Source organism: Arvicanthis niloticus, chromosome 2 (assembly GCF_011762505.2).
Source record: "Arvicanthis niloticus isolate mArvNil1 chromosome 2, mArvNil1.pat.X, whole genome shotgun sequence".
In the NCBI taxonomy this organism is placed as follows: domain Eukaryota; kingdom Metazoa; phylum Chordata; class Mammalia; order Rodentia; family Muridae; genus Arvicanthis; species Arvicanthis niloticus.
Window position 1 is genome coordinate 83,773,438 of NC_047659.1, and position 25,024 is coordinate 83,798,461.

Genomic DNA, 25,024 nt, shown 5'->3' on the forward strand with positions numbered 1-25,024 from the left:
TGTTGAGTTATAAAATAATTTCTAATTATACAGAGTGTTTTAATCTATCCTCGGCTCGCCCCTCCTCCAGTCTGAGGCCTGCGGGTGAGTGCACCCCGGATTCCGCCAGACACATTCTGGGGGATCCATAGAACCCATAGCCAGCGCTAGCACGCCCCTTCCGCCGCTCGCCCCTCCTCTGGTCAGAGGCCTGCGGGTGAGTGCACCCCAGATTCCGCCAGACACATTCTGGGGGATCCACAGATCCCGCAACCAGCTTTAGGTAGGAAAACCCACATTCTACCCTGAGCTCATAGCTGGGTGCCCTGAGTGCTCAGAATCCAGCAGATACCCCTCCCCCCCCCGCTCCCCTGCCGGCTATCACCCCCCTTTTGCCCATCTCCCGGGTTTGACGCCCGGACCAGACCTCTACCAGGACCCCGGATCCCGCCTGAGACATACTGGAAGGTCCACTCAACCCAGAGCCACAGAGGAACAATTGAACTCAGAGTGTCAGACAACATATCCTGAGATATCCAAGAGGAGACACTGCACCCAGAACAGCAGACATCTAGCTGGACTGCTACCTTGGAGGCACCATATCCTGAGGCATCCTAGAGATACCACTGTAATCAGGGCAGCTGGAAAAAATCACAGAGACATCTGGACTCCTAGAAGACCAAACACAAGCAAGACAACTGGAAAGACAGGCTTCAATCAGAGACAGAAGCACAGGTAGCACTAGATTTAACATGATTCATAAAGGCAAAAATGTTTTGAACATAACCTGTAATCCATGTCTTTTATCTTTCTATAGTGAAAAGCATCCTGTGGTGTATACTCTTCTATATCTTACTTGTGCTTTACATTTATATGTATTTGTCTTTTTAAATATAAATTCCTGCACTTTTTTTCAACAGTTTTCAGATGGTACAAGTAATTTGTTGAAATCTGGGAAGAAGACATATAACATTCGCTCTACATGAGTATTCTTATGGTCCTACCATAAGAACTAATAAAGCTATCAAAATGAATGAATTCTAAAACAACACAGGCTATTGTCATTGCCTTTGGTTACCCTCCATAGCTACATGAGAAGAGCCTATTGTTGAAGACATCCCATCATTTGGCCACAGGGTATAGAAGAACCAGTGTTGAAATGAAGAGGAAACCCTCCTGATAGCTAGATTTTACAATGCTAAAGGGTTCTATGTACGCTCATGGAGAGTAAATAAAAATTAATGGTCGTGCCCAGTGCAGAACCTTGCGTATTGTAATAATATTGTAATAATGATCTTCCAGGCACTGGTGTCATGTTGGTACAACTGCTATATGAACTAAGGGATCACTGATGAAGTTGAGGCCTGTTCCACAAAATAAATTTACATGCATGCATGATAACATAATCCTTATAAAAAAAACTCATGCTTGAGAAAACTCATGAGCTCTAGAGTATAGCTTTCTATTTTACTTTAGTCCATGCTTCTCCTTTCACATTACCTTCTAAAATAGTTATTTTTATATCCATAGACATGGTCAAAAAAGCTTCTTTTTGTGGTGGGCAAAATTAATTCTGAGATGCATAACTTTTCAAAGTGGTAGAATAAAAGACTAAGAGATCAAGCCTAAATGGAGCAGCATTCTCAATCTCCACCATGCTGCCAAGGCCCAAAGAAGATTGTGGAGGAGGAGGAAGCTGAAAGAACATAAATAAGAAGGGTAAGAAAGAGTGCAATGGAATGCTGTCTTTTGAACATTACACAACTGTCATACTCAGGAACTCCAACCAGCTGTAGTTACTTGCACATGTTGTACACAAGAGCAAGCCAACCAAACTTCAAAATAGATGAAAGGGATACTTTTCAGGCTTCATTCCTTATTGAGAAGCTATCGGCAGTTAATAGCTCCTACGGAAAGTAAAATTATCTTTTCGAGAATGTTTCTACTGGGTGGCTTCTCATACTGTAGTGGATGGCCCTACACTCATTCACATGGGCAGCACTAGCAACATTTAGTAAATTATCAAAAAAAAAAAAAAAAAAAAGGAGATGAAGTTAGGAGGGAAACCTGTTTGAAAGTTGAAGGAGAACAATTAGGGAATAGATAAGATCAAATTTCATTGAAATTCTTAAGAATAAAAAAAAAATATTGTTTAAAAGACAAACAAGTATTCCTAGTACTTCCAGAATTCCTATATGTGATTTTATTTAAATCGTATTTTCTCTGTTTTAAATGACTTGGTGTAGGTTCCAGCTTCTTTATATACAAAAAAAAAATTAGATCAAAAATATTCCTTGGGAATTGAGGCTCATTATTATTGTAATATTTACATTGTAAATACCTGTGATTTCTTTTCTATGTTCAGAAGGGATTGTCTCACCCTCCTAAGTAGAAGGAAATAGGTTAAATATTAGTGTTTATAGACAAAGTGTAGAAAGGCAGTTTTTCCACTGAGATTGGTAAAAATGCACTCTACATTCACAAGATAAGCACTTAAGAGATCTTCCTATAACTCAGTAGCTGTCTGCATACTCTCTTCATTGCCATCTTCATTTTTTGATTTCTAAATGTATAGATCACAGGATTCAGAAAAGGAGTGATAACTGCATCAAATATGGCCAGAAATTTATCAAGGTGTATGGAGGGAGATGGCCATGTATAGACAAATATCAAAGGACCAAAGAATAAGACCACTACTGAGATATGAGCTGAAAGTGTTGACAGGGCTTTAGAAAAACCACCTGATGAGTGTTTTTGTACCGAGATTATGATTACAATATATGAAATTATCAATATGAAGAAGGAGCCCACAGAAATGAATCCACTGTTGGCTGTGACCATGAATTCTAGTTTATGAGTGTCAGTGCAAGCAAGCTTGATGAACCGGGGAAGATCACAATAGAAGCTGTCCAACACATTTGGTCCACAGAAAGGTAAGTTTATGACGAAAGCCAGCTGAACCAGAGAATGTATAAGGCCAACTAACCAAGCAATCACTACAAAGAAGAGACACATTCTTGGGCTCAAAATGGTCAGGTAATGGAGAGGTTTACATATAGCTACATATCTATCAAAGGACATGGCTATGAGTAAAACCATCTCCACACCACCAATAACATGGATGGAGAAGATCTGAATAATACAACCTCTAAAAGAGATGACTTTGTGCTTTCTGAACAGATCATAAATCATCTTGGGTGAAGTAACAGAAGAAACACCTAAGTCAATGAAAGAGAGGTTAGCCAACAGGAAGTACATTGGAGTATGTAAGTGAGGGTCTGAAGCCACAGTAAAAATGATGAGGGAGTTTCCCATCATGCTTGCCACATAAAACATAGAGGAGAACACAAAGAGAAGAAGCTGAATGTCCCAGGAATTGGTGAGTCCAAGAAATACAAACTCTGATACCACAGAAAGATTTGTTTCTCCCATCAGCATGTATGTCTTTACTACCTGAAGAAGAAAACAGGGAAAATATAAATTATATTAATGTAATATACTAATAGCCTATATTAAAAGTATATCAAGAAAAATTATGAAATTCTGTTTATAATCTAACATTAAAACCAAAATAAGTCAGATATATGAAAAATGAACACCACTTAATATTGAGGAATGAACTTTAAAATAAAAGTATCACTTTATAGATGTTAAAGAGTTTATCAAAAGCTCAGAGTGGATTGAAAAAATAGACCCATCTTTAAGTTGTTGATATGCATATAAAATAAGGCACCATTACAAAAGTATTGTATGAAGCATCCTCAAATTTTCAAAATATGGTTTTATGTAGCTTTAGAATAAAGTATTCACCTATTAGGCATTGACCACAATTTTGGAAAGGAGAGGGAGGGAGGGGGAGGATGGAAGGGAGGGAAGGAAGGATTCTATTAAAGCTACCATGTGATTAAGCAATATTCATTTTTTCACAACCCATGCAACCTGGGAAATTATGTCATCCTATGAAAATAATTTCTTCCTGTTTTCCTTGCAACATCACTTAGAATAATCAACACAAAAATATCTAAATGCTCATGACAATTGAGTGAATAGTATACAAACACACACTAACATATAGGCAGAATGAAATATTCTTCAGGTTTTTTTTAAAAGAAGGGAGTCCTGTTTTATAATAATCTGTCTAATCCTAGGGGTCACTGTTATACATGAAATTAAAGAGACATAAAAGTCAATACTGACAATCTCACAAATAAATAGAATTCAAAGATGGCATGTTCAGAAAAGCAGTGAATACATGTTGTACCATGTATGTCTTAGTTAGGGTTTTACTGCTGTGAACAGACACCGTGACCAAGGCAACTCTTATAAGGACAACATTTAATTGGGGCTGGCTGACAGGTTCAGAGGTTCAGTCCACAGGCAGAATCCCGGCAGAATCCGGGCCGGCATGGTACAAGAAGAGCTGAGAGTTCTAGATCTTCATCTGAAGGCTGCTAAGAGAAGACTGACTTCCAGGCAGCTAGGATGAGGATCTTAAAGCCCATGCTCACAATGACATACTTCCTCCAACAAGGCCACACCTCCTGCAACAAACCCACATCTCCAAACAGTGCCACTCCCTGTGCCAGGCATATTTAAACCACTACAATGTAAAAATAAAGATGATTGGTAAGTGGAAAGAAAAGATACAGATATTCTTCTAGGATGCTCTGTTTCTGAAGATCCATCATGGATCATAACTGTGGTCAACTGTAATGCTGTATTACATGTTTGAAATGTGGAGATTGTCAGTGTTCTTACAGGAAATAAATTTATGAGACGTCTAAGTAGTTTGGTTTAATTGTTTCACAATGCATATACGCATCAAGACATCATACTAGATTCTACATAGAAATAAGAGTTATACATTAGCTGGTTATACCTTAATAAAACTGGAGAGTGGGAACCACCTACAACATCTAGGAACTGTGAAAAGGTAGCCAACCACACAGGGAAGTAGGTGGCACTTGTGTAGTGTTACCATATTCTCTCTCTCTCTCTCTCTCTCTCTCTCTCTCTCTCTCTCTCTCTCTCTCTCTCTCTCTCTCTCTGAATTTCATGTTCCTCTGTTTCCCTCACAGTGGGTACAGAAATATTCCCTTTGAGAGAGAAGACTGGCCAACATGGAAACAATTGATTTTGTTTCAAAATTAATTTACAACCTGGTCCACATGTGAAAACAATCTCCTTTTGAAGTCCAACAATACAATCTTATGCTGACAAATAAACCCTTCTTTCCCCTACCTACTTCTGGAAAACACATAATAACTTCAAGGTTTATTAAATTATTAACCAAACTATGAGGTCTTTCTTCACATTATTAGCATTTATTTTATTGCTTCTTTCATTTTTGAGATTATAATCCAGTTATATCACTTCTCTCTTTTCCCCTCCAAGCCCTCCTATATACATCTTCTTGCTCTATTTCAAATTCATGGCTCTTTTTATTTATTTTTACTATCCCTAAAATTGACTAAACCTTTTACAATACTAGCCAAATACTGATAAGCATATTGAATATAAGTGTCATGACATATGTATATTTGTATACTCTGAAGGAATTGACAAGTGAAGTGTAAGCCTTTCTGTAACTGTCAATTCCCAGTGTGCATCAGAAACAGTAGGTGCTTAAAAACATTTCTATCATAACAAAACTAAAATGCCTCAATTTAAACTCAAAGTATTGGTCCATGGACCAGTAGGGATAGGTTAGAATCGCTACCATGGAGTGCATAGTATGTGCTTTGAAAACAACCATCTAAAAGGAACGATGTAGTAGACTACATTATGTTCTAACATTGGTGACAGAATTTAATATATTTTATTATAGTTTTACTTTTATTTAGTAAAGAAATATAATGCAATAAATACAATATGAGTTTTGGATTCTGATCAAAAAATTACAACTGTGGTTCACCCACCATCAAATTAGTAGTAGGTATAAGCCCCTGATTCTCAGTCTATTTGTCTACTGAACACATTTTTAAATCATCGATTTTATAATACAGTTAGGAATAACATAATTTAAGAACATAATTACATATTCAGCATGTAGGTATTCCATATACAACTGCTTGGTAAAATTTTATGGTACTTTCCATTTTCCATTTGCACATGAATAGAAACAAAGTGTTAGCGAGCCAGGAGTGTCAAATAACTTCACTGAAAGACATTCCAAAATATATTAACTCTTTTCTTTTAATAAAAGATTTTCAAAATATATGTGGCTCCTATTTGACAATATATAATATCCATATTGTTTTAGTGATTAAAATGGAAACTTTAATCTAAAATTGAGTATATTTGCTTTTAAAGAACATTAGTGTCTCTTTAAGTGGTTACTACAAATCTAACCCATTAAAATTCCTTCCCAAATAGACCATAACATCCATAAAGCTAAAGACTATACTGTTCACAGAACTCATAATCACAGAACATAATATGAATTTTGGTCAAAACATAAAAAGGACATTTTAATACTTACAACAGCATTAAAATGTGTTATTATATAGTCAAAGAAGATAGACAAAGAGACTGGCCATAATTATAAAGTGATAATGAGAAATTATTGAATTATTGATGTAGAGATTTGGAGAAAAGGTAGAAATAAATGAGATTAAAGAGAAAATCTAAAGATTAGTAGAGAAATTGAATACCATGTGTACAACTATGAGAAGTAAAAGAAACCAGGTCCCTTTAGTAAAATAATGGTTAATTTATAGGGAATGATAAGCATTGATTTTCAAAGCTATCCTTTAGAAACTATATAATTATAACAATAATAATACAGTAACTTCAGGTGTGTTATACATAAATATGTATTAGCATATGTTCATTACACATAGTGATAGATTTCATAAATCCATTATTCCTTTTAATTCTTTTGAATTAGTGTATAAGGTAACAGTTATTATTATGGCATCTTTAAGTTTTAACTTTCAAAACTCTTGAAAGATGTTCTCAATTTACTGTCAGCTCTAAATTTACCTGTCTTTTTTTTATTTGCAACCCCCTTCATCTAGTAAGAACTAGATGTGAGTTAAAGTAAGTTTAGCTGATTATGGTGACTTATGATGAAAGAATAGTGACATATAAGTATGGAAAAGATACCAGAAGATAGCATATATGATAAATTGGGAAAATTAGAATTAGACGTCATCAGAGTCAAGAGCTAAATTTCAGTACAGAGAAAGTTGTGTAGAATTTTCTGAATGGATATGATTTTTACATATGTAGAAGCTATATATTCCTGTAGAAAAAACTCCTAAAAGATGGTGTTTGGAATTGTCTTTACTTTCAGAGGAGCTGTATTTGAAAGTGCTGTTTCATAAGTTCATTCTTTACACTCATAACTAAGAAAATATTCACAATGAGAAAGAACACCTAATGATATACAACAATTAATTAGTAATTATTTTCCTTGGTCTAAACAGAACTAATGAATCCAGGAAGACATATTCCAAGGCATTCAGTCCTTATAGATGAAGGATATATTTGGTACTGAGTCAACAACATATTTGGTGCTCATGTAAACCATCATCTGTGTGTATTCCTTCCTCAATCAAGAAATACTGTGAGCTCACTCACTCAATTGAAACCTTTTCTAGTTTTACTTCTCCAATTAGTAAGAATATCTATATTTTTAAATATTATTATGGGAAATTTAGATGATTATGTCTCCTTTTAAAATAAATACATACAAAAATAAAAAAATGATTTCATAGCTTTTTACAAGACTCAATAAACTAAATGTTTAGTTTTTTCTGAGACAGTGTCCTTTTTGTATCCCAGGTTATCCTCAAACTCATGGCAATCCATCTGTGTCTGTCTCCCAAGCTGCTCACCAATATGCCCAAATTATCTTTTTCAAACCTTTCCATGTTATTCTGTTTCTTTTTCACCTTCTCACCCCTAAAATATTACTACTTGTTAAAACTCTTTACCCTTATCTCTTCTATTTACTGTTCAGAAATAAAATTAGTGCCAAATTAGCTATAAAGTACAGACGACAACCAGAAAAATAAATACAATTCCTGGTGGCTTTAGGTATTATTTTGTTTTAAAATTATTCATGTTATATCTTAAAGAATGAAATTACATTGTAAAGTATGTTTTTAGCACTGTATCATTTGGTGTCCATGTCAAGTTATATTTTGTATCAAGTGTCAATGACACACTTCACACTGGAAGACTTCCAATAACCTTATTTCTATTTTAAAGATAATCAGTATATGCACAACTCTTAAAAAGTCAATAGATAGGAAAATATAACTTTTATGATTCCAGCCTTTGTATCAATAAACACTTACTGATTTTTCAAGTAGAAGAGGCTAAGGTCATTCATGCATCATCAGAGAACTGAATGGTTAGTTATCAGATATGCCAAATAAAAAATATTACAAAGCTGTTTGGTGTTTACTAATGCCTTTTACATTTCCCCAGGTAACAACATACTCCAGCTCAAACTAAAAATCAACAATGTTTCTAGTATGTTAATAAAGTTTTTACAAGTATTTTCTTATGCTGTTCAGTTGATTTTGCTAAATGTTATCTATTTGTTTTAGACTCACTCGGCCAGTTTAATATATAACTCTAATTCTTAGCAATTCTAACAGCAGAATCACACTTATAAATAAATCACTATTCTCTTTGCTAAATTTTTAGTGACCATTTACCTGCATAAAATGAACATGAACCTCATGGATACAGATTTCTCTATGTTCTTCAACATAAAGTAGTTTTGATATCCTAACATAGCAATATATAAAACTAATTATATATTAGTGGCCAATGACCAATACAGTTTTAAGATGCTTGTAGTTTGGGGACTTTTTCTCTAGAGGACCATTTGATTCATCCAGTGTAACCAAAGAACTTCAGATCCCATTATACAATACTAGAAATATAACAAGAAATAATAATGGGAAGTTTTATATCATTGTATAATTTTGTTAGATGTATTTATAAATAGTGTAATTAATTTCTAAAAGTATGTAAGTATTAACTAAAAAATAAATATACACACAACTCCAAGAAGCACAATGTGACAATTATCAATCTACTTTAAGAAATAAGAGTATATTTTGTCTTCCTTTCAATATAGTCTATAACTATGTATTTCTACATAAATTTACTGTACAAAGCTTTATTCTAATGAGTAACATTTGAAAGTGAAAAAATGAAAACAATAGTAAATTTAAAAATTATACTATATGAAAAAATTAAATTCCTTGAAGCCATTGAAAACAACACTCAAATTGTTGTATAATGAAAGACAATCAAAACACACTGTGCACATAAAAGTGGACAGCAGAACAGAATACAGTATAGATTCCCTCCTTTGGGGTCACCCTCAACCCAAACACAGATATCTAGTTAGCTCTGTAACAACATGGCCACTATGGCATGAGGTAACACATCTTACATAGCAGACCAGTATTGTAGCTCAGAAAGTTCAAGCTGGTTAAGACTATTCATGCCTTTATTCTCCCAACAGTCTGCATAAAACCATCTGGCACTATGAAACATAAGTGCACAGAGTACCCTTTCAACTTAATTCCAATTTCATTTCTCTATATTATGCAAGCAAGGTGTATTGGCTGGGGGCTTCTAGGCCCTTTCTGGTGAAAAATTAGCAAGAAGGTACCCCACACATGGCCTGCATATTTGTTGTCATTAATATTTTTTATTTAATATTAAGTTTTTATGTGTTTTAACTATTGATTCTGTTCAAGACGTATAGAGGTCAAAGCTTATCTCCCATTCTGTATGCTATGTCTTCACTCTGTATAGAAACTATATATTTGATTCAGTCTCATTTCTTCTTCTATTCTAATTGTCCCTTTGCTATAGCAGTCATGTTTTAAAAGTCAATGCCTGTGTATATATATTAAAGTTTTTATGCCATATTTTCTGCTACAATTTTCATGTATTAAATTAATGTCTTTAATTCATGTTGAATTGATTTTTTACAAATGAAAAAAAGGTGTCTACTTTAAGTCTTTTTCATGAAGATTAGTAGTTTTTCGAGCACCACTTTTTAAAAAAAAATAAGGAGCAGTACTTCTTTTCTTTTCTTTTTTGATTATTTTATTTATTTACATTTGAAATGTTGTCACACTTCTCTGTCTCCCCCCCTGAAGCCCACATCCAATCCTGCCTCCCCTTTTCCTCTAAGGTGCCCCCCACCCAACTACCCACTCCTGCCTCACCACTCTAGCATCCCCTTACGCTCAGGCATCAAGCCTCCACAGGACCAAGAGCCTCCCCTCCCATTGATGCCAGATAAAGCAGTCCTCTGCTACATATGTAGCTGGAGCCATGGATCCAACCAGGTACACTCTTTGGTTGGTGTTTTAGTCCCTGGGAGCTCTTGGGTGATCCTGTTAGTTGATATTGTTGTTCTTCCTGTGGGGTTGCAATCCCCTTCACCTCCTTCAGTTCTTCCCCTAGCTCTTCCATTGGGGTTCCTGGGCTTAGTCCAATGGTTGGCTGCGTATCTGCATCTGTATTAGTCAGGTGCTGGCAGAGCCTCTCAGAGGGACAGCTATATCAGGCTCCTGTCAGTAAGAACTTCTTGGCATCATCAACAGAGTCAGGGTTAGGTGTCTGCAGACTGGATAGATCCCAAGGTGGGGCGGTCTCTGGATGGCCTTTCCTTAAGGCTCTGCTCCATTTTTGTCCCTGTGTTTCCTTTATACAGGAACTACTCTGGGTTAAAATTTTTAAGATGGGTAGGTGGCCCCATCCCTCAACTGGGGGCCATGCCTATCTACTGGAGGTGGTCTTTATAAGTTCTATCTCCCCTTTGTTGGGTATTTTGGCTAATGTCATCCGATTTGGGTCCTGGGAACCTCTCAGTTCCCTGGCATCTGGGACTTTCTAGTGGTTCTCTACCTCAATTCCACGCCGCAACATAATTCTGTTCAGTTCCTGACCCTCTGGACTTCTCTCCTGTCTCTACTCATACCTGATCCTGCCCCTCCCTTTAGCCCTTCCCATCCTGATTGCTTATTAAAGAGGCTCTTTTCCATTCCAGGATGTATTTATCACCACTATCGAGAATATTTGCTGTTCTATAAGTAGATGGATAGATAGATGATAGGTGAATGAATGGTGGATGGAGAGATGAATGGATGGATCAATGGATTTATACCTGAAAATAGAATAATTATTTTTACTTCTATATTAATACAATATTATCTCTCAAACTTTCATAGATAGCTGATCATACTCTCAAGTATGATTTTTTATTTCTAGTTTCTTCAGGAATTATATTTAAGATGGAATATTATATTTTCTCAAAGATATTTCTCATGTTTGCAAATAATGATAAGAAGATGTTGATACTGTATTTCCTTTTGTATTTCTTTTTAAGGGCCATTTTTTTTTCATTTTTTGATTCTTGAACAAAAAGAACAATTGGCTATTTTCCTTTATCATGTTCTTCCCTAGTTCTAATATCAGGGTAACACTGATATTGAAGAAGGGTCTGAAAATGTTTCTACCCTTTATATTTTATAAAATGGTGTGAAACACATTGGAATTAGACCTTAATTAATGGAATTATAGGGTACATCAGCGAATTTCCCTGGCTTTGTGCATTTCATAGATGGGAAATTTCTTATTGTTTCAATCTCATTGCTCAGATATTTTCTTGGTTGGTTGTAGGCACCATTCTGGTTGAATGTCAGTAGGTCTGGCATCTGTAAATATTTTGTCATTCTATGTTTTCTAGTTTATTGAAAAATATTTTCAGAATATTTCCTACAGTTCCTTTTTTGACAGATTGCACTGTAATCTCAATAATGCAGCAATCAATATGATCATGCAAGCATTGTATTGACATGCCAATATCAGTTTTTGTTTTTTTTTTAATTGAGGAATCTCCACATATTCATTTAGCATGTAAATTAGTCTTTATTCTAGCCAACTCTGTATGGGTTTCCATTATTCCTCATCTCATAAAAATTGGTCATCACTTGTCTGTGTAATGATAACCACTGTATTTTATCCAAATATGCTGGTAAAAAGAAAAAATTTATTGGCTGCATGTTCTACATTGGATGCCCCTTCTTTCTTCCCTTCACACATTAGGTTGAAGGACAATATGGCAGTGCTCTTGAAGTCTGTACATTGTATATTTTCATAGGAATTGTCTTGGAACATTAAAATCTGAAGGATGATGAATATTATAGAAATACAGAAAATACTATTTTAGGAAAATTATAAAATGTACCTAATTGTTAAATATGGTCACAGAGAGTTGGGTGAAAATGTTGTGACATAAAAAAGAAAGAAAGAAAATGTTGTGACATAACAATACCTCTTCTACTTAGTAATTATCACTCAATTATTTGAACATATTTCAGATAGGAATATCTATAGCCTAAGGTCTGGGATTGCAACTGAATAGAACTGGATGACACAGATTGGCAGAGGGAATGACAGCTTGGTGTGCCCTGACTTCTCATTTAATGAGTTTTCCTCACTAATTTTAGAATGAGTAGCTGACTCCTCTGTCTAGCATATCTGCCGCCCAGATTTCTGAGGGGTTGAATTTCTCATCAGTTACTTTAGTCACTCATTCTGAGACAAAAATTATTCTAAACATCTAGGTGTGAGCTGCTTTTGTTCTTCATGCCTTTTGTCCGTTTTATTCCCTGGGTGACAGTAGACTCAGTGGACCACACTAATTAGAAGCTTTTTTACTGGGGAAAAACAAGATAAGGCTCTTTGTTTTGGAAACGGTGATGCTCTTCATCAGAATTGAAGTTATCCTCCTCTAAGCCTGGAAAAACTCTCCCACTTAAAGCATTGCCGTGTAAGTAAAACAAATGTGTGAGCACAGGGTTCACAGTACACATCAGTCCAACCTGTGGAGAGAGGATCTGCCTACAGCTATTGGTCATAAATTATTTTACCTCACATTAAGCTACAACCTATTCTTGACATGATTTTTTTTGTTGTAGAAGCAGAGAGAAGAAAATCAAATGAGCATGTGTGACTTGTGCTCATGCTTTTGCAGAAGATGTTTACAGGAGGCTCCAAGCTGGCTATAAACTGAAGGTAGCATGCTTATCACAAACAAGTATTACATAGGAAAAGTACACAATATTTTCATATTTTTATTCTATATTTCTTTCTTCTTTTTCTTGCCTTTTTAGTTTTTCATAGCAATATTTTCTAACTTCTATTATCAGCTTCTCTGCTTCATATAGTCTTTATTCCTGTGAATGGAATAAATGTAACATGCTGAGGGATGGGATGAGAGTGGTCATATGCATTGCACATATGTATAAAATTATCTAAGAACAAATGTAATTAATGAAAAAGTACTAGTTTAACTAAGCAAAGATTTTTAATATTTTTTAAATTATCTTTTTCATTTATGAGAATACTGAAAAACTAGGAAAACAAGATGTATCAGTAATTTAGACAAAATAAAATCCAGAACAAAGTAAGTAAGCAAGGCATAGCTGCAGAAAGCACAGATTTCTTTTAGCATGCATACAGGTAATTTCTCATGTGGAAGTTGATGAGGACAAGAGCCTGGACAGCTTCTTTGACTCTCCTTAGAGGCCCAAGTGATTTGCTTCTATTTTTCCTCTCTTGATTATACGCTGGCATAGTAAATTTAGGTTTAAATTATCAACTCACCCTAAATATGTAAGCAGAGAAAAATTCTGTGCCTTGTCTCTCTGTGATTCTGTATAATCGCACTGTAAAACAACAGGTTGGTTTAATGTTTAATTTGGCTCATTACTTTACAACCAAGAAAACCCTTCTGCATAAGAATTAATTTTCCCCTCTTATGCCCTTCAGGTAACAGTCAACTCATGGTCAAGCTTCCACAAGTTGATGGATGGAGGAAATCGCTCAGTGGTATCAGAATTTTTGTTGCTAGGCCTCACCAATTCATGGAGAATCCAGATTCTCCTTTTCCTGTTCTTCACAGTGTTTTATGTGGCAAGCATGCTGGGAAACCTGCTTATTGTGCTCACAATCATCTCAGACCATCACCTGCACTCCCCCATGTACTTCCTGCTGGCAAACCTCTCCTTCATTGATACAGGTGTGTCCAGCATCGCTACTCCAAAGATGATTTATGACCTCTTCAGAAAGCACAAAGTCATCTCCTTGAATGGCTGCATCACTCAGATGTTTTTCATTCACACTGTCGGGGGAACAGAGATGGTATTGCTCATAGTCATGGCCTATGACAGGTACATTGCTATCTGTAAGCCCCTCCACTACCTGACCATCATGAGTCTCAGAATGTGCATTGTTCTTTTGGCTCTTGCTTGGACCATTGGCCTTATCCATTCTGTGGCCCAATTGGCTTTTGTTGTAAATTTACCCTTCTGTGGAGCTAATAAAATGGACAGCTTTTATTGTGATTTTCCTCGGTTCATCAAGCTCGCGTGTACAGACACATACAGACTGGAGTTCCTGGTCACTGCCAACAGTGGTTTCATCTCCATGGCCACTTTCTTCATCCTGATCGTGTCTTATGTCTTCATCCTGGTCACTGTGCGTAAACACTCCTCGGGTGCTTCCTCCAAGGCGCTCTCCACTCTCTCGGCTCACATCACAGTGGTTGTTTTCTTCTTTGGTCCTTGCATTATTGTCTATGTGTGGCCTTTCCCTACATTACCCATAGATAAATTTTTAGCAATTTTTGATGCCATTATCACTCCTTCTATGAATCCTGTCATTTATACACTTAGAAATAATGAGATGAAGGTTGCAATGAGGAGACTCTTTTTTAGGGCTTTAAGTTTCATTGACAGTTTAAGAGTTTCAGATTAAAATAGAACATTCTTGAGGGTAAACATTTTTATTCTGTACTGAGTAACTTCTTTAGATACACATACATGCAAACAATATTGAATAAACTAAGCAGGTTTTATGTATATTTTATATGATATGTATAGATATGTGTACATATAATTCATATGTATATATGAAAATAGTAAAAGAAAATGAGCCCTTGAATTTGGGTTTGGAAGAGTTTTCAGACATGAGAGGGATACAAAGGAGAAAATGGAAAAAATAAATGATGTGATTGTCGCTTAATTAAATATTTTAATTTAAGCCAGCGGTGGCACAGCGGCTAAGGTAGCCACCTGCAGAGGGCTCTCTCTCTCTCCAGGTTCGAATCCCTCTTTCCCGTGTGACTCTGCCTGAATTTCATGGGAAAAAAATATATTTTAATTTACTAAAAAATCTATTTCAAAAGTCTCTTCAACTTAATGTTTTAAATATCTACTGTACAATGCTTCCTCAAGTATTCCATTCAGACCTGATCAATTTTTGCTAAAGAATTTCTGGTTTCTGAAAGTACTGAAAAGCAGTAATTCCAACCTAAAATATGATTTCTGTCAGATGCCATATGAAACTGATGGCAACTGCTGGACCTCACACTCTAACATGCTTTGTTATCATTTCAAATGTTGGAAACTACTCTTTTACACTGGTCCTCAGAGGTAGAGGTAACTCTTTCTAATCTGCACAACCACCTTAATTCATGCCTTGTGAACTGCTCAGAATCTGTTCAACAACAGAAATATACAAAACAAAGATCTTTAGTTGGATAAATTCAAGAATTCAAGATTTTTATTATCTGAATTAGTCAATGACAGGCAGATTTGACTATTTCTATGAGTTTTACAGGTAGTTATAATTGAAAAGTAAGCTTTGTGGTCAATTACAGAGAAAAGTAGTAAAATTTTAATAATTGTAGACAGTACATATTTTTGAGCCTAGAAGATGTAAATTACTATTGCACATGTGTATATTAAAAATGCTGTACTCCCTCTTTTTCTAGTTATTGTTTTTGCAAAGAAATATATTCAACCTGTAAGTCATTATAAATGTTTTGAATATTTTCTAGCTGAAAAGTGGAAATACTGATTTAGTAATAAATTACAAAATAATATTTTCTAAGCTTTGTTTATAACTATATAAGAAGAAAAATGAGAAAATTATAATATAAAAAGCATAACAAACAATAAATAGACATAAAAATGATGAAGAAATATATTATGCTTTTCATATATGATTTATTGTACATATAATTGTTATAATTAATACAAAATTTAGGAAGAGTATCTTACAGCTTGTATTACCAATGCTTCAAACTAGGTGTCACCTGAATATACTATTTTTTTTTTAAGTTTGGGTTATATAACTGATATGATGCAGACCTGCCATGCATGCGCTCCCAAATTACCTACAGCACTTCTTGCAAAAAAAAAAAAAAAAATCTATGAGCAAAACAGAAAAGCAATGCTGAGAGCTTCAATCAGTATCTTTCATTAATGTCTTGCACAAACACTCCACTGAACCTCAGCTACACTATCAGAGTATCATGAACTGGAAAACAGATGAGCCGGCAAAACTTTTTAGAGCCAACTTTTTCAAAACACCTTGAAATATCCTCCAAAGGCTCCAATGCTGGCTTCTGTCTTGAATTTCAGGAAATAATATTGAAAGGGAAATTTCATGTATAGCATACTAATGAGATAGTTACTCTCCCATAGAGCCCTGGTTCTTCTGCTTGTTTTGATCTTGGCATAACTAATCAATCTTAGTTGCAAAGGAAACCTAGATCCTGCTCCTTCTTTGCTAGAATCTGCATTTTATTTTGTTCTGGTTTAGTTGTTGTCAGCTTTGGTTTCTTGTTTTGAATATGCACATATACAGGCACACACATACTCACATTCGCACACACATACACTCTAATATACACACAAACAGAGTCACACACATACACACATAAGTACAGTCATACAATTGGCTATGATAAATGATACACTGGATTTATTTTTCAATTTAATTTTATATTTTTACTTATTCATTTTACATCCCACTCACTGCCACCCTTTCAGTCAAAAAAAAAAGACTAAAATAATCTCATGCATCCTATCAGATCACCATGGCCTAAGGTTGGTCTTCAATAACAGCAAAAACAACAGAAAGTCAACATACACATGGAAACTAAACAACTCTCTACTCAATGATAACTTGGTCAGGGAAGAAATAAAGAAAGAAATTAAAGACTTCCTGCAATTTAATGAAAATGCTAATACTTCATACCCAAACTTATGGGACACAATGAAAGCAGTGCTAAGAGGAAAATTCATGACACTAAGTGCCATGGTAAAGAAATTAGAGAGATCTTACACTAACAATTTAACAGCATACCTGAGAGATCTAGAACAAAAAGAAGCAAACTCAACCAAGAGTAGTAGACTTCAGGAAATAGTCAAACTCAGGGCTGAAATCAACCAAATAGAAACAAAGAGAACAATACAAAGAATTAACAAAACCAAAAGCTAGTTCTTTGAGAAAATCAACAAGATAGAAAACTCCCTAGCCAAACTAACTAAAGGGCCCAGAGGCAGTATCCAAGTTAACAAAATCATAAATGAAAAGAGAGACGTAACAACAGAAAAAAGGAAATTCAAAAAAAAACATCAGATCCTACTATAAAAGCCTATACTCAACAAAACGGGAAAATCTAGATGAAATGGATGGTTTTCTAGACAGATACCACAAACCAAGTTAAATCAGGAGCAGGTAAACAATCTAAACAGGCCCATATCTCACAAGGAAATAGAAGTCATTAAAAACCTCCCAACAAAACAACAAAAACAAACAAACAAAAAAAAAATCCAGGGCCAGATGGATTTAGTGCAGAATTCTACCAGACCTTCAAAGAAGACATGATACTAATATTCCTCAAACTATTCCATAAAATAGAAACAAAAGGAACACTATTGTTCTATGAAGCCATGATTACTCTGATACTTAAAGCACACAAGGACCCAACCAAAAATAAAGAACTTCAGATCAATCCTGCTTATGAATATCTATGCAAAAATACTCAATAAAATTTTTGCAAACCCAATCCAAGAACACGTCAAAACTGTCATTCACCATGATCAAGTAGGCTTCATCCCAGGATTGCAAGATTGGCTCAATATGCAAAAATTCATTAACATAATCCACTATACAAACTCAAAGAAAAAAATTACACAATCATCTCTTTAGATGCAGAAAAAGTATTTGACAAAATACAACACCCCTTCATGTTAAAAGTATTTGGAGAGATCAGGAATTCAAGGCCCATACCTAAACACAATGAAAACAATTTATGGCAAACCAACAGTCAATGTCAAATTAAATGGAGAGATACTTGAAGCAATCCCACTAAAACCAGGGAAAAAACAAGGATGCCCACTCTCCCCATATCTATTCAATATAGTATGTGAAGTGCTAGCTAGAACAATAAAACAACAAAAAGATATTAAGGGGATACAAATTGGCAAAGAAAAAAATAAAGGTATCACTATTTGCAGATGATATGATAGTATACATAAGCAACCCCAAAAATTCTACCAGAGAATGTCTCCAACTGATAAACAACTTCAGCAAAGTGGCCAGATATAAAATTAACTCAAATAAATCAGTAGCCTTCCTTTATACAGATGATAAACAGGCTGAGAAAGAAATTAGAGAAAAAACTCCCTTCACAATAGCCACAAATAATATAAAATATCTTGGGCTAACTCTAACCAGACAAGTAAAAGACCTGTATGATAATAACTTCAACTCTCTCAAGAAAGAAATCAAAGAAGATCTCAGAAAATGGAGAGCTCTCCCATGCTCATGGATTGGCAGAATTGACATAGTAAAAATGGCCATCCTACCAAAGGCAATCTACAGATTCAATGCAATCCCCATCAAAATCCCAATGCAATTCTTCAAAGATGTGGAAAGAGCAATTCTCAAATTCATCTAGAAATGGAAAAAACAAACAGAATAGCCAAAACAATTCTTAACAATAAAAGAATGGCTGGGGGAATCACCATCTCTAACCTCAAGATTTACTACATAGCAATAATGATAAAACCTGCATGGTATTGATACAGAGACAGACACCTGGATCAATGGAATAGAATTGAAGACCCAGAAATAAAACCACACACTTACAGATACTTGGTCTTTGACAAAGATGCCAAAAATATACAAAGGAGAAAACAAGCATCTTCAATAAAAGGTGCTGGTCTAACTGGCTGTCTGTATGCAGAAAAATGAAAATAGACCCATATTTGTCACTTTGCACAAAGCTCAACTCCTAGTGGATCAAGAACAAAAAAAAAAAAAAAAAAAAAAAAAAAACCCTCAAAACCAAACAGTTACACTTTGTCTAATAGAAGAAAAAGTGGGGAAAAGTCTTGAACTCATTGACACAGGGGGGATCTACCTAATAGAACTCCAATGGCACACACTCTAAGAACAAAAATTGATAAATGGGACCTCATGAAACTGGAAAGCTTCTGTAAGGCAAAAGCTATAGTTAATAAGACAAAACAGCAACCTACATATTGGGGAAAAAAAATCTTCACTAACCCGACGTCCAACAGAGGACTAATATCCAAAATATTCACAACACAGGAATCTTGAATGGCTGAGAAGCACCTAAAGAAATGTTTAAAGTCTTTAGTGATGAGAGAAATGTAAATCAAAATGACCCTGAGATTCCACCTTACACCAATCAGAATGACTAAGATCAAAACCTCAGGTGACAAAACATGTTGTCAAGGATATGGAGAAAGAGGAATACTCCTCCATTGCCGTTGGGATTTTAAACTGGTACGGCCACTCTGGAAACCAATCTGGAGGTTCCTTGGAAATTTGGAAATAGATCTACCTGAAGACCCAGTAATATCACTCTTAGGAATATACCCAAAAGATGCCCCACCATGCCACAGGGGCACATGTTACACTATGTTCATAGCAGCCTTATTTGTGATAGCCAGAAGCTGGAAACAATCCAGATGTCCCATGACAGAATAATGGATACAAAAAATGTGGTTCATCTATAGTAGTATTTCATCAATGAAATACTACTCAGCTATTAAGAACAACATCCTGAATTTTGCAGGCAAATGGATGAAACTAGAAAATATCATCCTGAGTGAGGTAGTAGCGTTTAAACATGGGGTTCAATAAAGACAAAATGGAAAATTTGATTTCATATGTCATAGAGTAAATGGTATGGAAGGAAGGAATGGGTTATTTTTTCAAGAGGCCAACAAAAAACTTACTGTAGCTGCTTCCACTGGGATATCTCCCATCTTTCTCCCATAGGGAATTTTCTGGTTTTGTTATAGTTGTTGTTGCTACTGCTGCTGTTTGTTTGTTTGTTTGTTTGTTTTTCTTTATATATTCTGTTCAAAAAGGGTTGGAAGGAGCTGGAGAGATGGCTTAGTGGTTAAGAGCACTGACTGTTCTTCCAGAGGTCCTGAGTTCAATTCTCAGCAAACACATGGTGGCTCACAACCCTCTGTATTGGGATCTGATGCCCCCTTCTAGCGTTTGTCAGAAGAAAGCTACAGTATATTCATATAAATTAAAAAAAAAAAAAACAAATAAATCTAAAAAAAAAAAAAAGGAGTTGGAAGAATGGCTGAATGTTGGGGGCCGACTTTTAGCAGAAAGCGGCTATCAGCTTTGCAGCCATCTTGAGCCATATACCCTGACATGAGATTTGAATTACAATAGCCTACAACAGCTGAGAACACTCTGATAATCTTGGTTTAGATACCTTGAGATTAAAGGTGTGTGAGATTATAGAGATCAGAGTTAGAGACAAGACCTAAGGGCATGATTAAAGGTGTAACTTAGAGGCGTGGCTTAGAAGTAAGACATATAAAATGCAGAGGCAGACAGTAGGATTCAGACATTAGGGAGACTATAGAAGACAGAACCAGACATCAGACCAGAGAGAGAGATGCATACACATCAGACATTAGGTAGAATCTGCCCTCACCCTCGCTCTTGCTGAAACCCGACCTGCAGACCGGAGCAGCAGCTTGGGCCGGGATACAGTGGCCGCCCAAACGTGGGTCAGCCCGGGCCTCAACATTTTGCCTGGGCTGCAACATTTATTTTGGCCGCCCCAACTTGGGGCTAGTGCGGACCTCAACAGCTGAACAGTTGGAAAAACTGTGGGTGGAAATGGAAAGGCCTATCTTGCCAAAAGCAATCTACAGATTCAATGCAATCCCCACCAAAATTCCAACTCAATTCTTCATAGAGTTAGTAAGAGCAACTTGTGAATTCATTTGGAATAACAAAAAACACAGGATATCGAAAACTATTCTCAACAATAAAAGGACTTCTGGGGGGATCACCATCCCTGACCTCAAGCTGTACTACAGAGCAATCCTGATTAAAAAAACAAAAACCAACAATGACTGTATGGTATTAATATGGAGACAGACAAGTAGATCAATGGAATAGAATTAAAGACCCAGAAATGAACCCACACACCTATAGCCACTTGATCTTTGACAAAGGAGCTAAAACCATCCAGTGGGACAAGGAAAGCATTTTCAACAAATGGTACTGGTTCAACTGGAAATCAGCATGTAGAAGAATGCAAATTGATCCATTCTTATCTCCTTGTACAAAGTTCAAGTCCAAGTGAATCTAGGACCTTCACATAAAACTAAATACACTGAAACTAATAGAAGAGAAGGTGGGGAAGACCCTCGAATACCTGGGCACAGGGGAAACACCAATGGCTTATGCTCTAAGATCAAGAATTGACAAATGGGACCTCATAAAATTGCAAAGCTTCTGTAAGGCAAAGGACATTGTCAATAAAACAAAACGGCAACCAACAGTTTAAGAAAAGATCTTTACCAATCCTACATCCGATAGAGGGCTAATATACAATATATACAAAGAACTCAAGAAATTATACTCCAGACAACCAAATAACCCTATTTAAAAAATGGAGAACAGAGCTAAACAAAGAATTCTCAACTGAAGAAACTCGAATGGCTTGGAAGTACTTAAAGAAATGTTCAACATTCTTAATCACCAGGGAAATGAAAATCAAAACAACCTCATACCAGTCAGAATGGCTAAGATCAAAAACTCAGGTGAGTGCAGATCCTCCATTGTTGGTGGATTTGCAAGCTGGTACAACCACACAGGAAATCATTCTGACAGTTCCTCAGAAAATTGGACATAGTGCTACCTGAGGACCCTGCTATACCACTCCTGGGCATATACCCAAAGATGCTCCAACATATAACAAGGACACATGCTCTACTATGTTCATAGCAAACTTATTTATAATAGCCAGAAGATGGAAAGAACCCAGATGTCCTTCAACAGAGGAATAGATATAGAAAATGTGGTACATCTACACAATGGTACTACTTCAGCTATTAAAAACAGTGAATTCATGAAATTCTTAAGTAAATGAATGGAACTAGAAAATATCATCTTGAGTGAAGTAACCAAATCACAAAAGAACACACATGGTGTGCACTCACTGATAAGTAGATATTAGCCCAAAAGCTCGAAATACCCAGGATACAATTCACAGGCCACATGAAGCTCAAGAGTAAAGACCGAAGTGGGATACTTCAGTCCTTCTTAGAAGGAGGAACAAAATTACTCATGGGAGGAGATACAGAGACAAAGTGGAGAGCAGAGACTAAAGGAAAGGCCATACAGAGACTGCCCTACCTGGGGATCTATCCCAAATACAGGCACCAAACCTATACACTATTGTGGATGTCAAGAAGTACATGCTGACAGGAGCCTTATATAGCTGTCTCCTAAAAGACTCTGCCAGAACCTGACAAATACAAATACAGAGGTGGATGCTTGCACCCAACCACTGGACTGAGCATGGGGTTCCCAATGTAGGAGTTACAGAAAGGATTGAAGGAACTGAAGGGGTTTCCAACCCCATAAGAGGAACAACAATATCAAACAATCAGACCTCCCCCCACAGAGCTTTCAGGGACTAAACCACCAACCAAGGAGTACACATGAAGGTACCCATGGCTCCAGCCTTGTCTGGCATCAATAAAATAGCCTTGTCTGGCATCAATGGGAGGAGAGGCCCTTGGTCCTGTGAAGGATCGATGCCCCAGTATAGGGAAATGCCAGAACGGGGAGGTGGGTGGGTGGGGGAACACCTTCATAGAAGCAGGGGGAGGGAGATAGGATAGGGAGTTTCCAGGGAGGAAAACGAGAAAGAGGATAACGTTTAAAATGTAAATAAAGAAAATATCAAATAAAAATATGCGTATATAAAAAAGAAAGAAATGGAAGGGCCTGAGGGGGAAAAAATTACTGAAATGGTAAAACAAAAGGGGTTAGTCTAGTCTCTGTTTTCTGAAAGGTCTGCAGAGTTGGTGGAGCAGCTAGAAAGATTCCATGGAAATGGAAACATTTGGGAAGGAAGGAGCACAGGAGAAGAGGGAACAAAAAGGCCCAATCCCAGTGACCAAACAAGGGAGCTGGAGTTTCCTACAGGAGGAAAGAGAGAAACTGTGCCAGATGAAAGTCAGGTCAGAGAAAAGCTGAAAAAACTGGGAGGACAATCTGATGAGATGGCCCATTTAAAAAGGGTTAATCTCACACCAACTGTGCTACCAGAGTTAGCGGAGGATTAGCCTAGGGCTAAGAAAACACCATCAGTTTTCCCAGCAGTCATACAGCAAATTCTTGTTAATGGTGTGGAACAAGATTATGAAGAGATAAGATGGTATCCTACAGAATTGATAAATCTAGGGCATTTTAAAGAGGTTATGATTTCATATTGGATGCACTCACCTTATATGAAAAAATTCTAAATAACTGAGCTACTCAAAACAGAATTATTTTCCAAGACTGGAAGCTGTACTAGAGGCAGTCAGCAGCCACAATCGCTAACATGGTGGAGGAAAGAAGCTGTTAATTGAACAGTGTAATAGAGCAAGTGGAATGAATATAGATAACGACCTGTTGCTAGGTGATGGGAAATACTCTGATATAAACAACAGATTCAATGTGATAATGTTCCTACAGAATAATGGTGCTTAGTGGCTTTAAGAACTTGAGACAAAGTTGAGGAAGCCAAGAAAAAGTCCACCTCATTTACAAAGACTATATAAGGTTCTGGAGAAAACTTCACTGTTTTTTTTTTTTTTTTTTTTTTTTTTTTTTTTTTTTTTTTACAAACATTAGTCTCAGCTGTGAGCAAAGCTATATCAGACCCTTACAAAAAACAGGTGTTAATAGAGACCTTGGTGTTTGAAAATGCAAATATTGAATGTAAAAATGATACTAAACTATTAAATGCCTGGGTAGCTCTATGGATGAATGGATAAGGGATACAAGCAAAGCTGTTTCTAATGTGTACCATGCTAATATAATTGGTCAAGCTATAACTAGAGGTCTCTGATATCAAGATGTCCAGTGCTTTAATTACAGGAAATACAGTCATTTGCAAAGAGATTGTGACCAACCTAAAAGCCTCAGATCTCAAAATGCCCAGTGCATTAATTGCAGGAAATACAGTACTTGTCCCAGAAAAGTGATCAAGCCATTTCTATGGGCAATGGTTTTCATAAATCTCAAACAAAAAGAATGTCCAGGCTTCCCATGGTTTGTCTTTGAGATGGAAATGGCTGCCATTTGGTTCAGGTACAGATCCAAAAGAAATATTCAAGATAATTTCTTAACATCTGGAAACAAACGATAAGATTGCTTGACTGCTACTGTTTTCCTACATCAAAGGCAAAGCTGTTCCAGTAAAAAGAACAAGAGACTTTGAAAGTACTGGAAAACCCGCTCTGGCAAACAGTTGTTAATGATGAGAGGCCAAGTTAAAATTGCAAGTAAATGGTCTGGAATAGGTTTTGTGGATGCAGGAGCTGTGTAACAATCATTTCACAAAACTCTTGACATTCATAATGACCAGTGTAAAAGGTTATACCCAGTTTTAATGAATTGGAAAGTTATCTCAGATAAAACAAAGTGTGTAATGGGTTAAATGTGTGGGACCAGAAGGTCAAACAGAAAAGCTAAAGCCTTACATGGCTGACATATCCATAAATTTATGGGGGAAAAATCTTTTACAACAGTGGGGTACTCAGACTAATATTCCTGCAATCCCAGAGACAGCCTACAATGTAATAAGAGATGAAACGGTAGATGCTCCTGGGTGAAGGTATTGATATAGGTC

General features: G+C 36.2%; 2 protein-coding genes across 3 annotated transcripts; one reads left to right on the top strand and one right to left on the bottom strand.

Annotated features, from left to right (window-relative positions):
- Positions 1–645: 645 nt before the first annotated feature.
- On the bottom strand, positions 646–8,732 carry LOC117703771 (olfactory receptor 4F3/4F16/4F29-like). Its single transcript, XM_076928286.1, has 2 exons — positions 8,652–8,732; positions 646–3,432 (listed from the first exon to the last, which is right to left on the bottom strand). Exons 1-2 carry the CDS (start codon positions 8,655–8,657, stop codon positions 2,473–2,475), a joined length of 966 nt encoding a protein of 321 aa, XP_076784401.1. The 5' UTR covers positions 8,658–8,732; the 3' UTR covers positions 646–2,472.
- Positions 8,733–12,713: 3,981 nt separating this feature from the next.
- LOC117703703 (olfactory receptor 4F3/4F16/4F29-like) lies at positions 12,714–15,916 on the top strand. 2 transcript variants are annotated; one of them, XM_076929451.1, is made up of 3 exons: positions 12,714–12,799; positions 12,948–13,044; positions 13,801–15,916. In XM_076929451.1, the coding sequence occupies exon 3, from the start codon at positions 13,837–13,839 to the stop codon at positions 14,785–14,787; it is 951 nt and encodes a 316-aa protein (XP_076785566.1). In that variant the 5' UTR covers positions 12,714–12,799; positions 12,948–13,044; positions 13,801–13,836; the 3' UTR covers positions 14,788–15,916. The 2 variants fall into 2 exon arrangements, with proteins under 2 accessions (XP_076785566.1, XP_076785568.1); XM_076929453.1 differs by having other exon boundaries at positions 12,724–12,799; positions 12,951–13,044.
- Positions 15,917–25,024: the final 9,108 nt, after the last annotated feature.

Coding starts and splice junctions, on each gene's coding strand:
- LOC117703703 (XM_076929451.1), top strand. CDS start 13,837: ATGGATGGAGGAAATCGCTCAGTGGTATCAGAATTTTTGTTGCTAGGC.